Raw genomic sequence first — 16,505 nt, forward strand, 5'->3', positions numbered from 1 at the left:
ACGTGAGACTGTCCAGTGCTGCTGGTTCAGTGCGCAAGGTGGTGTGTTGGGTCCGGAGACGACGAACTCGGGACCGCGAGGACCTGAGCCTCCCGCGGGGAGGGGCCTTGCCACCGACGCGGCGCCCTCTGGCTGCAGACCCGGGCCCGCGAACGGCCGGCCCGACGCCACCTCAGGGCTGCCGCGACCGAGTCCCACCGGGACGCCGCGGGCCCCGCAGGCGGGCGACGCCAGGGGACCAGGCCCCGTAGGCGTGCGGCGCGGAGGCGGGAGCGGAGGGCGACCCTCAACACGCTTACGCCCAGGCCCCGCTACCTCGAGGCGCGCAGGCCAGTCACCCACCAAGCCCGCGCGCCGGACGCCCCGCCCCGGCCCCACGGCGGCCCCGTCGTCCCGCCCCGGATCTCCCCACGCATTGGCCGAGTCCCGAGGTCACGCCCCCTCCTAGGGCAGAGGCTGCGCATTGGATGCGGCGGCAGCCAATCGGAGCCGCTCTTGCTGAAGAGTGGGGGGCCGCCCGCGCCGACCGGAAACGGAGCAACGTCGCGTCGGGGCTCGGTGTCGGAGCCGCTGCACGCCGCGTGGGTGCTCGCGCGGGAATCGCAGCCCAGACCGTTGCGCGAGCGGGTCAGGCGGGGTCCAGGCTCCCCAGGGCGGCGCAGCATGGGCGTCCTGAGCGCGGCGGCCCGGGTCGTGGTCCGCGGCGCGGACAGGATGAGCCAGTGGACGAGCAAGCGAGGGCCGCGCACCTTCTGCAAGGGCCGCGGCGCCAAGAGGACCGGCGTCTTCGCCTCGGGCTGGAAGTTCGTGCATATAAAGGAGAAGGTCCCGGAGTTCGTCGTCCCGGACTTGGCCGGCTTCAAGCTCAAGCCCTACGTGAGCTACCGCGCTCCTGCGGGCGCCGACGCGCCGCTCACGGCCAGGAAGCTCTTCGTGGAAGCAGTCGCACCTGCCATCGAGAAGGACTTCAAGGACGGCACTTTCGATCCTGACAACCTGGAAAAGTACGGTTTTGAGCCCACACAGGAAGGCAAGCTCTTCCAGCTGTATCCGAGGAATTTCCTGCGCTAGGAGGCAGAGCAGGAGTGACCCTGGGTTTTGCCTGCGAGCTGGAGACTGCATCGATCGATCCATTCTCACGGATCATGAATCCCCGGGGGAGTGGGGCGGTAGTTCCCTCGTCTCGTTTATTAAAGGCCTTTGCTACTCTGTACAGCGTGTGTTTTTGGCATCAGGTCGTGTGAAAGTGCAGCACGAATGATTTCGGTGCAGAGTTCTCATACGGAGACTCCATTCACTGGAAACCCTTTGGAAGAAGTCACCTTCCCCACGAAAGGGTTCTGGGAGCATGCCAATGGCGAACACATGACTCAGCTTACAGGAGGAAAAGAATTTACAAGGCAGATTGTGCCAGGTGACCACACTGGTTAGTTCATCCCCCAAATTCCTCACCCAAGAAACAAGGAGCATATTCTTTATAGGGTTTCAAGGCAACAGTTTGGGTCAGGTGAAGGTAACTGCCCCTCTTGGGGCAAACTTAAAGATGAGGCCACACAAGAAGTTAGTGCCAAACTGGGATTTCTTCTGCAAACCAGTCTCTCTTCTTTGTGTGTACCGGTTTCAGTGCATAGTCCGGCAGATATTCTGTATTCTGTTCAATATCTAGGTGACACTTAAGTTAAATATCCTTAACACAAACTCTAAGGGAGGATTCAACATGTTTCTATAGATATAAAAGGGCCGTTGGCTGGATATTGATTACCTTAACACAGAACAATTTCTCGTAGCAATCTGACTTACGTTGGCATGTCGTGTCCTATCTTCAGAATATAGGAAAGCAAAGGATAGAAGTGCATGTTTTCTGCTTCTGAACACCTATGTATGTTAGTAAATGCTGCGGATTTGACCAATTTTACAGCAGCCTGTACTTCAACCACACAGTTCCACCCAGAGACAAGAATACTCAAAGTGGGAGTCAGGTGTCACACAGCTTGTTTGTTTCTGCAGCCACCACCTGTGCCACATTTGGAAGCGAATAGTTTTTGTAATTTTTTTCAAGCCAAACAATTTATAGAAGCAAGTAGTTTTTTTAATGCCACAGTGATGGAGTCATTAGTGCCTCACACTGACTTCATGTATTTCCAGTTTATGACCCCTTAAGGCAACTCAGGACATACATACACTTCTTCCTTTTGTTTATCTGTATAGGGGTCTGATACAGGTGGAGCATCCCTCATCAGAAATGCTTGCACCAGAAGTGTTACAGATTTCAGATTCTTCCGGATTTTGGAATATTTGTATATATACACAATGAATCTTGGGAATGGGATGGATCTGAGTTTAAACATGAAATTCAATTGTTTCATATACACCTTACACACAGCCTGAAGGTAATTTTATACAGTATTTTCAATAACATATGCAACCTGCCACATGAAATCAGGTATGGAATTTTCCACTTGGGGAGACATGTCTACATTTAAAAAGTTTCAGATTTTGGAGCATTTAAGATTTTGGATTTGTGGATTAGGGATGCGAAACCTGTACAAGCACTTCTGGTGCTATGATGAGGGGATCTTTTAAAGTGTGCATCTGAAATTACTTCTTACATTATAAAGTAACTTTTCTTCTTAAACTTCATTTAATTAATATACGTAGTCGCTTAAACACGTATGAAGGGCTGAAAGTCAAAATCTACCTGAGAAACTCACAAGTTTGTTCTCTGAAACCAAGTCTTTTCCCCACTCACAGCCAGACAGCACCGCCCAGTCCCTTTCCACGGCCCAGGAGGGGAGCCGACAGCTGCTCTGACCGTGCAGCTTGCAGGGTTGCAGGAACAATCTCAAATGAGCCATGGGCAGTTCCCTCACAAAGTCACACGCTTAGTTTACTTGTGGGAATGGTCTTCACGATCTTGAGCCCAGGTCACCTCCCACTTCCAGAGGTGGAGAGCATGGTCATAAAAGGAGCAGGTGGCCAAGAGGCTGACATCCGAGTTCAGCCCTTCCAGGTGTGTGTCTCGGTCACAGGGCTTGGCCGCTTTGGTGTGCAGTTCAGTGCCGCTCTTCCTCCTGTTCTCTGGGAGTGGCTCCACGCCACTCTGGAGTTTCGCAGGGTCCTCCCCCTCGTCATCCACTGTGCGTTCAAGAGAGGGTGCTGGCAACCCACCTGCAACCTTCAGGTCTGCTGCTCTGGCTCCTGGGTCGCTCTGAAGACAGGACCACGAGGGGACGGGCTGCGGAGAACGGACGAGGAGCCAGGACCAGTCGGCTCCATACACCAGTGAGTTGGGCAACACGTGGGACACCAAGACTGTGGCTTCCTGCCTCTGCCCTGGGGCGAGAGACAGGAGAACACAGGAAACAACGTTACCCAGAGTTGATCAGCCCCAACCAATGCCCGTGTCCAGCCTCAAAGGGAGACTCCAGCAGGAGCAGTCCCTGTGAGTCACGCAGAGGCATCAAGACCTGGACAGACAGGTGGAGAAGAAAACAGACATTTCCCCTTGCAGTGCACACAGGACACGTTCCTCAGAGAGAGGAATCAGTGGGGGCTACAGAACCACACGTCAGGGGTGCTGTTCCAAGTTGGAGAACTTAACAAAGCTTCTCAGAGGGGGATCTAACTCAGCTAAGACTTAAAAGCAAAGGACAAAGGAGTTGGCCAGGTGGGAGGGGAGGGGAGGGAGGTATGAGAAACGGAACACGTGTGCAGGGCAAGGTGGGAAAGGCCACGGCACGGTCGAGCTGCACACATGCTGCTGCAGCTGCAGCACCACATGCCCCATGGCAGGGTTTGGATTTTGGCAGGAAAGGGGGTCACTGACAGGTTAAGCCGAGCAGTTTCTTTGTGATAAGTTGTCATGGCACCTGGAGGATGGCGGGCAGGATGGAAACAGGCCTGGGAGGGTTCCAGACAGTGCACAGCAATGGATGGTGTGCGGGGGACGTTACGACCAGAAAGAAATGACACCGTGGGCCGGGCGCAGTGGCTCACGCCTGTAATCCTGGCACTCTGGGAGGCTGAGGCGGGCGGATCGTTTGAGCTCAGGAGTTCGAGACCAGCCTGAGCAAGAGCGAGACCCCATCTCTACCAAAAAATAGAAAGAAATGATCTGGACAACTAAAAAAATATATGTATATATAAAAATTAGCCGGGCATGGTGGCGCATACCTGTAGTCCCAGCTACCCAGGAGGCTGAGGCAGGAGGATCGCTTGAGCTCAGGAGTTTGAGGTTGCTGTGAGCTAGGCTGACGCCACGGCACTCTAGCCTGGGCAACAGAGTGAGACTCTATCTCAAAAAAAAAAAAAAAAAAAAAAAAAAACGTGTGGCCACGCCTAGGGTGTCTGGGGTCAGGAGGCCGGGCCAGGGCTGTGAGAGCATCGTGGAGCCAGGAGGAGGTGAGCTGGGGGTGCAGACTCAGAAGCCTTTCAGCCAGCTGGGGGACTCCCTGGCTCTGGAAGGCCAGGAGGCCACTCAGGTTTTCAGTGAGCCTAGACGGTCACAATGCCCTGAGATGGCTGTCATCGCTACCTCTGAAGCTCAGGGATCAGTGCCAGTGATCTGAGTCGAAACCAGAATGAGAACTGGGGAAGGCGGGCTGAGGGCAGACCAGGATGCTAGAATTAGGAAACATGCCAGGAATGGAGTCACAGCACAGGAGACCCAGCTCCCTGAGCCCAGAGGTGGATCCAGGGGGGAGCAAGAGGCGGAACCTTCCGAGACAGCCACAGGGGTACTGGGGCAGCATGCACGGGCCAGCCCTGGGAAGGAAGCCCCAGATAAAGCTGCTGCTGTCCCTGGAAGACGCTTCCTTGTGTCACTGGGCAGGAAGGACCTCAGCTCGTCTTTCACCTGACAGTCACTCAACACACCCGCTCTTGGCCAGGGCCTCTTCTAAGGCTTCAGAAAGGTAATAAGACAGGGTCTGCATCTCACAGAGCTCACTCTGGTGGGGAAGACGGACCATGAATGAATGAACAAAAGACACTTCCGAGTGGGGATCAGTGCTGTGAAGAAATAGGGTAGGGGCAGGACTCTCAGGAGTGGGTGCTGAAGGTCCGAATGCCCTGAGGAGCCAGGTGCCATGGCTCACGCTGATAATGCCAGCACTTTGGGAGGCCGACGCGGGAGGACTGCTTGAGGCCAGGAGTTCAAGACCAGCTTGGGCAACATAGCAAGACCCCATTTCTACAAAAAGTAAGAACAATTAGCCTCCGTGGTGGCACACACTTGTAGTCCCAGCTGCTTGGGAAGCTGAGGCCAGAGGATCGCTTGAGGCCAGGAGTTGGCGGCTGCAGTGAGCCATGATCACACCACTGCAGTCCAGCCTGGGCAACAGAGCGAGACCTGTTTCTAAAAACAAAAAGAAAAAACAAACACACTGAGGGGTGAAGATCTGAAGCAGCAAGTGCGTGAGCCTAATGAGCCCAGTGCACTCGGGGGACGGCAGAAGAACAGTGTGGCCGTGGAGAGGGTGAAGATGCAGCCAGAGGTAGGCAGGGGCCGGATCCCAAAATTTTATTCCAAATGATGCGGAAGCCACTGGATACTTCTCATGGTTCACGTTTTTAAAAAGGTCACTGCTGTGCAAGGACCCGATGGCGGGCCACGGGCAGAGTGGAAAGGTGCGGTGGGAGACGCGGCAGCCAGACCAGCTACGGCAAGGTACGGAGCACCAGACAGAGCCCCGGGGGCACGGCCCGGACGCACTGGCAGGGCGTCAGAGGGAAAGAGGAACGACGACCAGAGAAGGCAAAGACTGAGCTCCTAAGTTTGAGACCTGGAAAACTGAAAGGAGGTACCAATCTCTAAGAAGTGAAGAAGCAGGTTTGAGGCGGCACCGTCCGGTTTAAGAGTGGCCAAGCGGCAGAGGCTGCGGGCTCCAAGTTGAGTTCAGGAGAGGGCATGGGCTGGGGGCCAGATGCAGCCCCCGCTGGACAGCGCGTGGCAAGATGGGCTAGAGTGGCCTCCATGCGGTGAGGGAACGAGAGCCCAAGTGTGGACTTGAGAGAAACAGCAGAACAAACACAACTGTTTCTTTTCTTCTTCTTTCCAAAAATGACAGTACAGAGAATTAAAAAGGCACAGACACAGGACAGGAAATGACAACGAATGAGAAGGAAAGAAAATTCTGCAGGTGGCAAGTAGGTCAGTGAGTGGTAACTGACTCAGCAGATCAAAGAAAGCAGGAACTGGGCTGCCAGGGCAGGGAGCACGCTGTTCTCACTGCACTTCTCCAGAAAGGCGCAGAAACTGGGCTCCTCGGCCAGTGGGATGAGAGTGGACAGGGGAATCGGACACACTCCCAGGTCTCCCCAGCCTCTGCCTGGGCAACTGGCCCTACAGCAGCTGTGGCATCAAACTGGAGGGTCATCAAGAGAGGCTGAAGGCACAGGTGAGGGGACATGAGCACAGGGGATGGGCTGAGAACCAGGAGCAGGTAAAAGCCGACACATTAAACAAGGACAACCTTTCCCGCTTGGCTCCCAAGGTAGCTGGCAGCTGGGCAGGAAACCAAAGGAACCAAAGGATGGTAACTTGAGATCAAGACATCTGAGAAACCTCCAGTGAAAACGTCTCATCTGTGCCTCATTTGTGCCACCATGCCTGGTTAACTGTTCTTATTTTTTGTAGAAATGGGGTCTTGCTATGTTGCCCAGGCTGGTCTTGAACTCCGGGCCTCAAGCAATCCTCCTGCCTCGGCCTCCCAAAGTGCTGGCATTATCAGCGTGAGCCATGGCACCTGCCTCCTCAGGGCATTTGGACCTTCAGCACCCACTCCTGAGAGTCCCGCCCCTGCCCCATTTCTTCATAGGACAGATCCCCACTGACTACTGCACGGGGAAGCCCCACCCTGGCACAGAAAGTCAAATACTCAGACCAGAAAAAGACAAAACCATCTATAAAAAAAAATATCAAATACCAGGCGCACGAGGGAAAAAGGATTCGACTGGAAAATTAACTGTGGGCATTGAAGATGGCAGGGAACAGCCAAGAGGAGGAAAGTGGGAGAAAGAAAGAGGGAGGATCAGACAAACGGACTGAAATGAAAAGAGAATCCAACAGAGAAAACTGGAGTTTCTGAAGAAAACAAAACAATGAGATGGAATTAACATTTAAAACCCAAGAATAATTTCTAGAAATAAAAGTCTCGTAAAAACGAAATCTATTTATGAAAAAGGCCCACGAAGTACCTGACAAGTGGCCTGGAGTGGTGAACTCCGAGACAGACCCCAGCGAAGCCACTCCCTATCAAGGGTCAAAGGTACCACAGCCGAAAGGTGGAACGACCCAGATGCGCACCAGTGCGTGACAGACAGACGAAATGCGGTCTCTCCACAGTCTTAAAAAGGAAAGAAATTCTGACATGCTGTGGCACGGGTGGGCCTTGAAAACATCAAGCTATGGGAGAGAAGCCAGGTACAAGCAGACGTGTGTTCTGTGATCTCCCTTCTATCAGGTATCTGGACGAGGCAAATTCAGAGGACGGAACATAAATTACAAGTTACCAGGAGCTCAAAGAAAAAGTCTGGGGTAATGGAAAAGTTTGGGACGTAAACAGAGTGATGATTGTGCAACGTTTTGAACATATTTCATACCACTGAATTACACAATTAAAATGCTTAAAATGGCATGTTTTATATGTATTTCACCATAGTTTTTTAAAAACCAGTTGAGAAAAAATCATCAGGTCCTCCAGACAGAAAGAGCAAATTACTCACAAGCCCCTGCCTGGCAGCAGAGCGCCAAGAAAGGCGGCTGGGCAGGACGCGTTCAAGACACACCAGCGACGGAGCGCGAATCTAGGACGTCACTGGCAAGCTCTCCTTCGAGTGCTAAGGCCATGGAAACAGGGTTGAGCACGTGAGAATTCAGGGACCACCACCCTCAAGAGACTTTCTAAAGGGTCTATCGGGAGACAAGCTCCACCCGAACGAGAGAGGGCAAGAACCACTGGCACCAGGACTGGAGCACAAAAAATACTCGGCTCTGAGCTAAGACCGAGGAAAAACAGGTGGGGCAAGGACAGAAAATAACATGGGAATTACATAAATGTTGTTTGTTTCCCATCTCTACCGAAAAATAAATTAGTGGGGCGTGATGGTGGGCCCGTAGTCCCAGCGACCTGGGAGGATCCCTTCGCCCGGGAGATGGAGGCTGCAGGGGGCTGTGGTCGCACCGCCGCCCTCCAGCCTGAGCCATGGAGCAAGGACCCGTCTCTGCGAAAACGGACGAGGAAGACGTCAATGAACGTGGAGTGATGTCGAGGATCTATTTTTATATGAAATAAGCAAAGAAAAGAATATATGTACAATGTTAGGTTTTATGTTATAAAAAAGGAAAGATTACATATACATATTTATACCTATTTTTGCAAAAAAACACAATTATAACCCAAAACTAATGAGACTGGAACCAACAATCAGTGAGTGGGCAGGAGACAGAGGGCTAGGGAAAGACTCGCACACCTCAGAGCATACTTTCTGTATAATTTTAACATCTAGGACACCGTTAATGTTTCTATACATTTAAAACAAAGAAATTAATGATGCAGAAAAATCCTTAAAAAAATGAACAGAATAAATCTAATTGTATTTCAAATAACCTCATATACACAAAAAACTAATCCAAGTAACTTTTTTTTGGACATTTGCTTATTTTTTCTTCTAGAATTTTTCTTATTGTACCTATTCATAGGGTACACAGTGATGTTCCAATGCATATATTGTACAGTGATCAGATCGTGGTAATGAGTATATCCATTATCTCAAACATTTATCGTTTTTTTGCGTTGGGAACATTTAATATCCTCCTTCTAGCTATTTAAAACTATATATTATTGTTAACTTTAGTTATTCTACAGTAGTATAGGACACTAAAACTTATTCCTACCATCTAAATGTAATTATTATGATTTTTACAACCTTTTTTTTTAAAGATGGGGTCTCACTATGTTGCCCAAGCTGGTTTCAAACTCCTGAACTCACATGATCCTCCCACCTCAGCCTCCCAAGCAGTTGGGACTATAGGCACGAGCCACTGCGCCTGGCCACAGGAGTTTGACTATATGTACCTCAATCTAAAGAAAAGAACTGCAGAAACATCTTGAATTTACTCAGCAGGTGTGTTTTGGTAGTACCAGCAGCAACTCTGTAAGATCAAGCAGGTAAGTAAACGTTTGCTGGGCACCAAGGTTCTTACTGGAGATGGGAGGTGCATACCGAACGGGGAGGGCAAGAGAACACTGCGGTGTTGGACTGGAATTAGAGATGTCATGATGAACTTGCACTCGTAAAACACATATGTATGTACGCGCGCGCGCGCGCGCGCACACACACACACACACACACACACACACGGACTCTACGAGCTATAAGGACAATCAAATCTTGGTTTCAAAACACAAGTCATCGCTAAGAGGATCCAGCACTCCCTGAAGAAACAGCTGATTTCAGGAATGAGAGAGATAAAACACAAAATGAACCTGAAGTATCCTGTGCCAAAACGTAAGGAAATGTCCAAAAAAAGACAACGGGACACATGAAAAGAACAGAGAAGCCAGCTCAAAGGGGCTTCCATGGTTAAACCCTGGGACGATTTGAACATTATAATGAACAATGACAATAATGGATTACGACCCACTGAATAACGTAAAACCCCGTGTGTCTACACGGATATTAAATACAGACAGAGACACAAAAAAGCAACCTCCATCTTACAAAAGAATGCTAATTAATAAATGTAGAAGGTGTAATAAAAGCTAGAAAATCACCATTCTATAATTATCATAGTAATAACTTGTTCAGGCAAGAATCATCACTCGATGGGGTGAAAGTCTGATCAGAACAGCTGTTTATAGGTTCGAAGACTCTCACCACAGACGATCTGTTGATCACAAAGGGGAAAATCACGTCTCTGCGCGGAGAGATCCGCAGACACCACCTGGGCAGGGCGGTCAGAGCTCGCGTCACAGCCACGGACAAGGCGGCGTCACAAGTCTCCTGATGTGAGGCACCGAGGAGGGCGCAGGTCACCTTCGTGCGGTTCCCTGGGAAAAACGCACAACCTGACTGGGGACGGGCTTCGGATTCAAACACAGGAACAGACTGGAGGTGGAAGGATGGAAGAAGACGTGTCACACAGCAGCAGCCGTGAGAAAGCTTAGGAGCCACACTAATCTCAAGGCTGACTTTAAAACAAAAAACGTACCTAGATATAAAGGAGGACACTTCATAGTGAAAAAAAGGGTCAACACATCTGGAAGATACAAGTATCATAAGCATACATGCATCTAAAAACAGAGCCCCCAAATACATGAAGCAAAAACTGACAGAAGTAAGGGCAGGCATAGAAATTCTACAGGGTTGGCTGGAGACTTCAGTACCCCACTTCCAACACTGAACAGATGGGAGATTGGTGAGGAACTAGCAGAGGCCAGGTGCAGCGGCTCATACCTACAATCCCACAGCTGTGGGAGGCCAAAGCAGGAGGATCACTTGACGCCAGGACTTCAAGACCAGCCTGGGCAACACAGCAAAATCCTATCTCTAAAAAAATTTAAAAATTAGCCAGGAATGGTGGCACCTGTAGTCCCAGCTACTCGGGAGGCTGAGGCAGGAGGATGGCTGTAGCCCAGGAGTTCAAGGCTGCAGTGAGCTATGATTGTGACACTGCACTCTAGCCCAGGTGACAAGTCAAGACCCTGTCTCTAAAAATAATAATAATAATAATGAACAAGAAGATCTGAACGTTATAAACCAATGAGACCTAACAGACGTCTACAGACCACTCCACCAATGACCCCGGAACACGTACTCTGCTCCAGTGCACAGAACATTCTCCAGGACACACCACATTCTAGGCCACAAACAACGAGTCTCAACAAACTTGAAAGGACTCCACAGTAGAACCAAATTAGAAATAAATGACAAAAAGAAATTTGCGGACCCTCACAAAAATGTGGAAAATACACAACACACACATAAAGAACCAATGGTCTAAGAAAAAAATCAGAAGGAAATTAGAAACCACCTCGAGATGAATGAAAAGAAAGACACCAACACACCAAAGCATACGGCATGTAGCAAAAGCAGTCCTCAGAGGAAAGTTTACCACTACAAATGCCTATGTTAATTAAAAACACTCAGTTCTAAGATGAGCAGCATTACGGGATGTTCACGTAACTAGTCGGGATGGTGCAGAGGGAACGGGAAACCGAGGGTGCAGGAAAGAGGAACAGCGGCGCAGGCCAGCTCCTGGGCAGAGACCCGCGCAGAGGGCACTAGCCTTAGGACAGATGCGGTCCAGCCACTGCGCACACGCAGGTGACTCAGGAAGGCCGGTAGGAAGATGATGGGGTTTTCTGGTCACTTCTTTTTGGAGTGGGGGGAGGAGGGAGACTGAGAGATGAGTGAAGAGGGGAAGTTGGGGCTCTGAGGAGAGAAAATGTGGAACAGTCCTGACAGCAGGGAGTTAACGCCCAGGACCACGGGCATGAGCTTGAAGGGAGGGCACTGCAAGTGACATCCCCCTGCAGCCACACTCCACGGCTCAGGCACACAGGAGAGCGTCCCCAACAACGCTGGGTTCCGCCCAGAGAGCGTGAGAAGGGAGCACACTGGGGACCTCAGACCATGGAGCCCAAACTGCTCACAGGCCGAAGAACCTGGGAGAAGGACGGCCAAGTGTAGCGCGAGAGTGACCGGCGGGGTCAGAGGGCTGCTGAAATGCAGGAGCCAGCATCACTGAGCGGGTCGGGAGGAAACAACGGTCAGAGCACAGAGTTCCTGAAACTCAGGTTCCGGAGTTGGCGCGGTCACAGACCACAGGGTCTAGGGTGTGGCCCTGGGAACGTGTGGAAGACGAGGAAGAGCTTGCAGCCAAGGGGGCAGGGAACTGGGAGCCCCTGCCCTCAGGCCCAGCTACAGGGGCCCCACTCACCCATCGCCTTTTGGCAGTCGAGGATCTTAAAGCCACCGTGCATACAGGCCGCCAGGAGCAGGTGCTGATGGAAAGGGTGCCACCTGAGCCTCCACACCCCGCCCTGGACAGGTGTGTCTGCACACGGCCACTTCATGTTCCGAGTGTCCCACAGTAGAACGTGCTCGTCGTAGCTGGAACCGACCAACGCCCGCGGACTTGCAGCTGAGCCCACGCTCGCTTGCCCCCCAAGGCCCCTGGGTGGCAGGGAACATCTCCTGGGGACCCTCCCACTCGTCCCTTGAGATGAAGTCCCCTTCCCAAACCCAGACGCCTACACTCCCCTTTGAGAGCTGGCCAGACCAAACGCTGATGGTCCCACGAGGAGGGGACCCGAAGGACGCGAGAGGGACCTGTGACCCGCTCCGGCGGACTCACCTCCCCGTGGCCAGGACGTGCTCCCGGTGGGGGCTGCTCTGGATGCTGCACACGCCCATGGAGTGTCTGCAAGACAAGGGCGATGCCTGAGCAAGGGCTGGGCCGCAAGGCTCGTGCGGGGAGCGGCCCGCGGAGGAGGAGCAGGGCCGCCGGTGCTGGTGCCGAGTCGGACCCGGGCTGGTTACCTCTCGCTGGTGAACAGAGGCTTGCCAGGTGCCCTGGTGTCCCAGCCCTTCAGAAGGCCATCGTCCCCCCCTGCGTGGAAACAGAGACGCTGTCAACAGCGGCAGTGGCAACAGGAAATGGCCGTTTCTCAGTGAGACGAGTTGTCTGTCAGGCAGTCCCCTCGGGTGACTTTGCTGGGTGGTTTCAGGCTGCCACCGAGCAGGAGGCCCCGAGACACCACCAGGAACAGGCACACGGGCCTGACTATCTGCAGACTTGCCGCAGGGCCTGCAGGAGGAAGGGAAATGTCAACGGGCATTTGGCATAAGAGGGAAGAAACGGAAACCGCAGGGGCATTTGGTCCCACGTGGCCACTGTTCATGACAGTAATTGCCAGGTCCCACGCGGCTAAACCGCTTCTCTTAGGGTCCAGCACCGGCTGCCTGGTGCCAAGACCCCGGGGGGCCACATCAAAGAACGCTGAGCACAGAGATGAAGGAACAGCCACACGAGCGCTTCTCAGGTGTCTGGACACTCGGCACAGCATCGTCGCGGAGAAATGCTCTGTGTAACGTGACGGTGAAAGACACCCTGCACGAGCTTTAGGGGAACAGCGGAAAGCACGGGAAGGACAGAGGGGCTGGTGCACTGAACCACCACCAGTCTGAGGCAGAGCACCACCAAGACACAGGGCGGAGGGCAGTGTCCTGACGGAAGCGGTGAGCTTGGGAGCGGGGCCCACAGGGAGGGTGAAAGGTCAAAAGGGAAATGCCTGGCCCTGATCACTTCGCCCACCCGCCATCTCCCGGGAGATGCCCCAGGGCCTGCCCACCCCGACCCTGCTCTGAAACAGGACAGTCTGCACCTGCCCCCAGCTCCCCGACCCTTCTACCGTCCTTCTTTCCAAAGCACTTTCACCCCTGACCCACCGTGCGATCTTATTTACTGCGCGTCAAGCTTTGTGTCCACCGCCCTCCCCACTCGATGTATGAGCGACAGAAGAGCCTTCTGCCGGTTTGTTCGCTGTGTCCCAGTCCCTGGAATGGTGCGCGGCACGTAGTAAGTGCTCAGTAAGTGCAAACGAACGAATTAGTCCTGAGTTATTACGTTGTTGCCCCACCACAGTCCTGCTGGGAATTAGCTAAGCCCCAAGGCAGGAGAACTAATCAATCCAACGAGAAACCTCAAAAAATAAAATCGTTATGGTTCTCGCTGAGACTGTTCCAGGGTGTGACAGCAAACGAAACTGATGAGGACCTTCCCCTCGGGGACAGAGCAGCCTTTAGCACTGATCCTCATCAGGAAGGGCTGGAGGTACCACGAGAAGGATGACGGAGGACCAGGCCCATCTGGGCTGCCGAGGGAGGGCATCCTATGCCAGCTTTTCTGATGGCTTTAAGCTGAGCACGCCAGGCGAGTAGAACCTGAGCAGGAAACACGGAGACCGGACAGAACGTGGAACGTGAGGAAAAGAAGGTTACGAGCAAAGAGTTGTCACTCAGGACGGGGCTGTAAAGGCAGGTCCGAATCTCACAAGTATTTTTTATGTTACCCTAAAAGAAACAGGAGCGTGAAGGCGCTAACAATCAGGTGCGACAGTTTGCGTGTTTTAAACAACAGCTCTGGCTATTGTGTGGAGCCTGGACGGGGAGGGGCCGGGAGCGAAAGCAGGGCCGCCACGGTCGCTCTGCTGCACCAGCCAGCCAGGACGGGGGTGGCTGCAGGGGAGCACGCAAAACAGCCGGTCTGAGACCCCCAGAAGATGAATCGCCACCCCCGGGAGGGCAGGGCACACAGTCATCCACGAGGACAGCAGGCTTCTGAGCGGAACACGCAGACCACATCCTGCGCCAGGGAACTCGGGGACAGGGAGGCGGGGTCTGCAGCAGGGTGGCGCAGAGGATGAGAGTGCGGGTCTCACGTCACGGAGCACGAGGGCCCCAGGACATCCCAGCACAGGTGATGGGCAGCAGGCGAGACAAATGGGCCTAGGGCTCAAAGACAAGGTCTGGGTCAGACAATCGAGACCTGGCCGCTTCTGGAAAGAGGCAGTGACTGCCGCCAGGAGTCACAACGTCGGGTGAGACAAGATCCAGACAGAAGCCCGAGGAGACAGACACACGTGAAGGGGGAGAAGAGCCGGCGAAGCGGAACAGAGAGCTGAGAGAAAGAGCCACCCAGAGTGCATGGTCGCACGACACCCAGGACGGAGGGGCGAGGCTTGCTGAACCATGCCCTGTCAGCCCGGCGAGAGCGGTTTTGACAAAGGGGCTGTGGGCAGGGGCTCAGGTGGTTTTCTGACAGTCCAGCGGAATGTTCTGACCTCACCTCCCGCCCAGGTCTGCGGCCCACTGCCACCATCAGGCAGAGTGGCAAAGAAGGGGTCAGATCTTTTCTTTGGCTCTTTGCAGATTCAGTTCCTCCTTCTGTCATCTCTCAGAGACCAACCCTCCCGCCTCCGTGAGTCAGGCCAAAGCGTCCCCATTCCTAGGCCCTCTCACTCCCACACCAGCACCCCCAAAACACCACCCGAGACCAGGAAAGTAATCTTATTTCTCTCGTGCTTGCTTTTCTTTCGGAAGATAAACTACTTCCCAAAAGGGAGTAGACAAACCTGAAATCCAACATAGTATTTGTAGGTATCAGGCAAACAGCACGGACGCCGATTCCTAGGAGCTCGTGCAAAGGACACGACACTGAGGGCACCGCGCAGGCAGGACGGCTCCGCCCCCGTCACGGCCAGCAGCACCCAGGGGCCCGCAAGGCCAGAAGCAACCTGCGCCTTGCTTTCTTAGGAACGGCTAAGCGACGAGTGCCAACTGTAGCTCTCGTCCCAGAAGGTACATTCTCCGCAGAAGGTCTTCTAGATCCCAGCAGGACCAGCCCAGCCTTGGCAGGTACCTCCCTCCCTCGCCCTCCTGCCGTCTCCACTGGAGAGCACCTGTGTCCAGGGGAGGGCACTGACCTGAATACACGACTTCTGTCTGCCAGTAGTTAAAAGCAGCAATCCAGGCCTCGAACTGATGCGCCTGCCACGAGGCCACTCTCTGCAGTCTGGGCTCCACCTCGTTCACCGTCAGCAGGTGAAGCTGCCCCCTGGAGTCACTACTGACGATTTTCCAGGGACGGTCGCTGGCCCTAGACACAGGAACCAATGGGGAAGCCCAGCTGCACTTCGTTCATCCACCTCCTCCAGTTTTGAGCCCTGTCCCAGGAGGTCTCCACAGACGTGGTACGTGGACATGCCTCCTAAGGGACCTGCCCAGGCATCCGACGAAGGCCAAAACTGCCACTTAGCTTGTCAAAGAAACCAGTATTAACTTATCATGATAAAAATACTATTACCATTTATCTAAAATGCTGGAAATTTTTTTTTAAGATTAGGATGGGGAGTAATATTCCCAGGTCTAGGGAGCACAATCAGGGCTAACAAGTTGGGCATGGTGCTCACACTTGTAGTCCCAGCCACTCAGGAGGCCAAGGCAGGAGGGTCGCTTGAGCCTGGGAGTTCAAGGCCAGCCTGGGCAATACAGCGAGACCCCATCTCTAGAGAGATAAGAAAAAATTAGCTGAATTAGCCGGATGAGGTGGCAGTGCCCGTAGTCCCAGGTACTAGGGAGGCTGAGGCAGGAGGATTGCTGGAGCCCGAGAGTTCAAGGCTGCAGTGAGCTACGGTGATGCCACTGCATTGCAGCCTGGGTGACAGAGAGAGCAAGACTCTGTTTCTTTAAAAAAGGAAAAAAAAAAAAAAAAGGCTAACAGGCCGGGTGCGGTGGCTCATGCCTGTAATCCTAGCTCTCTGGGAGGCCGAGGCTGGCGGATTGTTTGAGCTCAGGAGTTCGAGACCAGCCTGAGCAAGAGCGAGACTCCGTCTCTACTAAGAACGTCCTTCTTTCCAAAGCACTTTCACCCCTGACCCACCGTGCGATCTTATTTACTGCGCGTCAAGCTTTGTGTCCACCGCCCTCCCCACTCGATG

At 53.2% G+C, this 16,505-nt stretch overlaps 2 protein-coding genes across 2 annotated transcripts in view; one reads left to right on the forward strand and one right to left on the reverse strand.

Annotated features, from left to right (window-relative positions):
• The first annotated feature begins 526 nt into the window (after nt 1–526).
• On the forward strand, nt 527–1,205 carry MRPL41 (mitochondrial ribosomal protein L41). The gene has a single exon (XM_012654750.1). It carries the CDS (start codon nt 664–666, stop codon nt 1,069–1,071), a length of 408 nt encoding a protein of 135 aa, XP_012510204.1. The 5' UTR covers nt 527–663; the 3' UTR covers nt 1,072–1,205.
• A 1,481-nt stretch (nt 1,206–2,686) lies between these two features.
• The window catches only part of DPH7 (diphthamide biosynthesis 7), a 28,110-nt gene continuing 14,291 nt past the window's right edge, over nt 2,687–16,505 (reverse strand). Inside the window, exons 5-9 of the mRNA XM_012654739.1 lie at nt 15,492–15,664; nt 12,547–12,616; nt 12,362–12,427; nt 11,945–12,117; nt 2,687–3,333 (exon numbers count right to left, since the gene is read on the reverse strand). Of these exons, the coding sequence (XP_012510193.1) occupies nt 2,888–3,333; nt 11,945–12,117; nt 12,362–12,427; nt 12,547–12,616; nt 15,492–15,664 (928 nt within the window). The 3' untranslated portion in view covers nt 2,687–2,887. The remainder of the gene's footprint in view (nt 3,334–11,944; nt 12,118–12,361; nt 12,428–12,546; nt 12,617–15,491; nt 15,665–16,505) is intronic.

The sequence above is a fragment of the Propithecus coquereli genome, unplaced genomic scaffold, assembly GCF_000956105.1.
Source record: "Propithecus coquereli isolate 6110/MARCELLA unplaced genomic scaffold, Pcoq_1.0 Scaffold449, whole genome shotgun sequence".
NCBI classification, from domain to species: domain Eukaryota; kingdom Metazoa; phylum Chordata; class Mammalia; order Primates; family Indriidae; genus Propithecus; species Propithecus coquereli.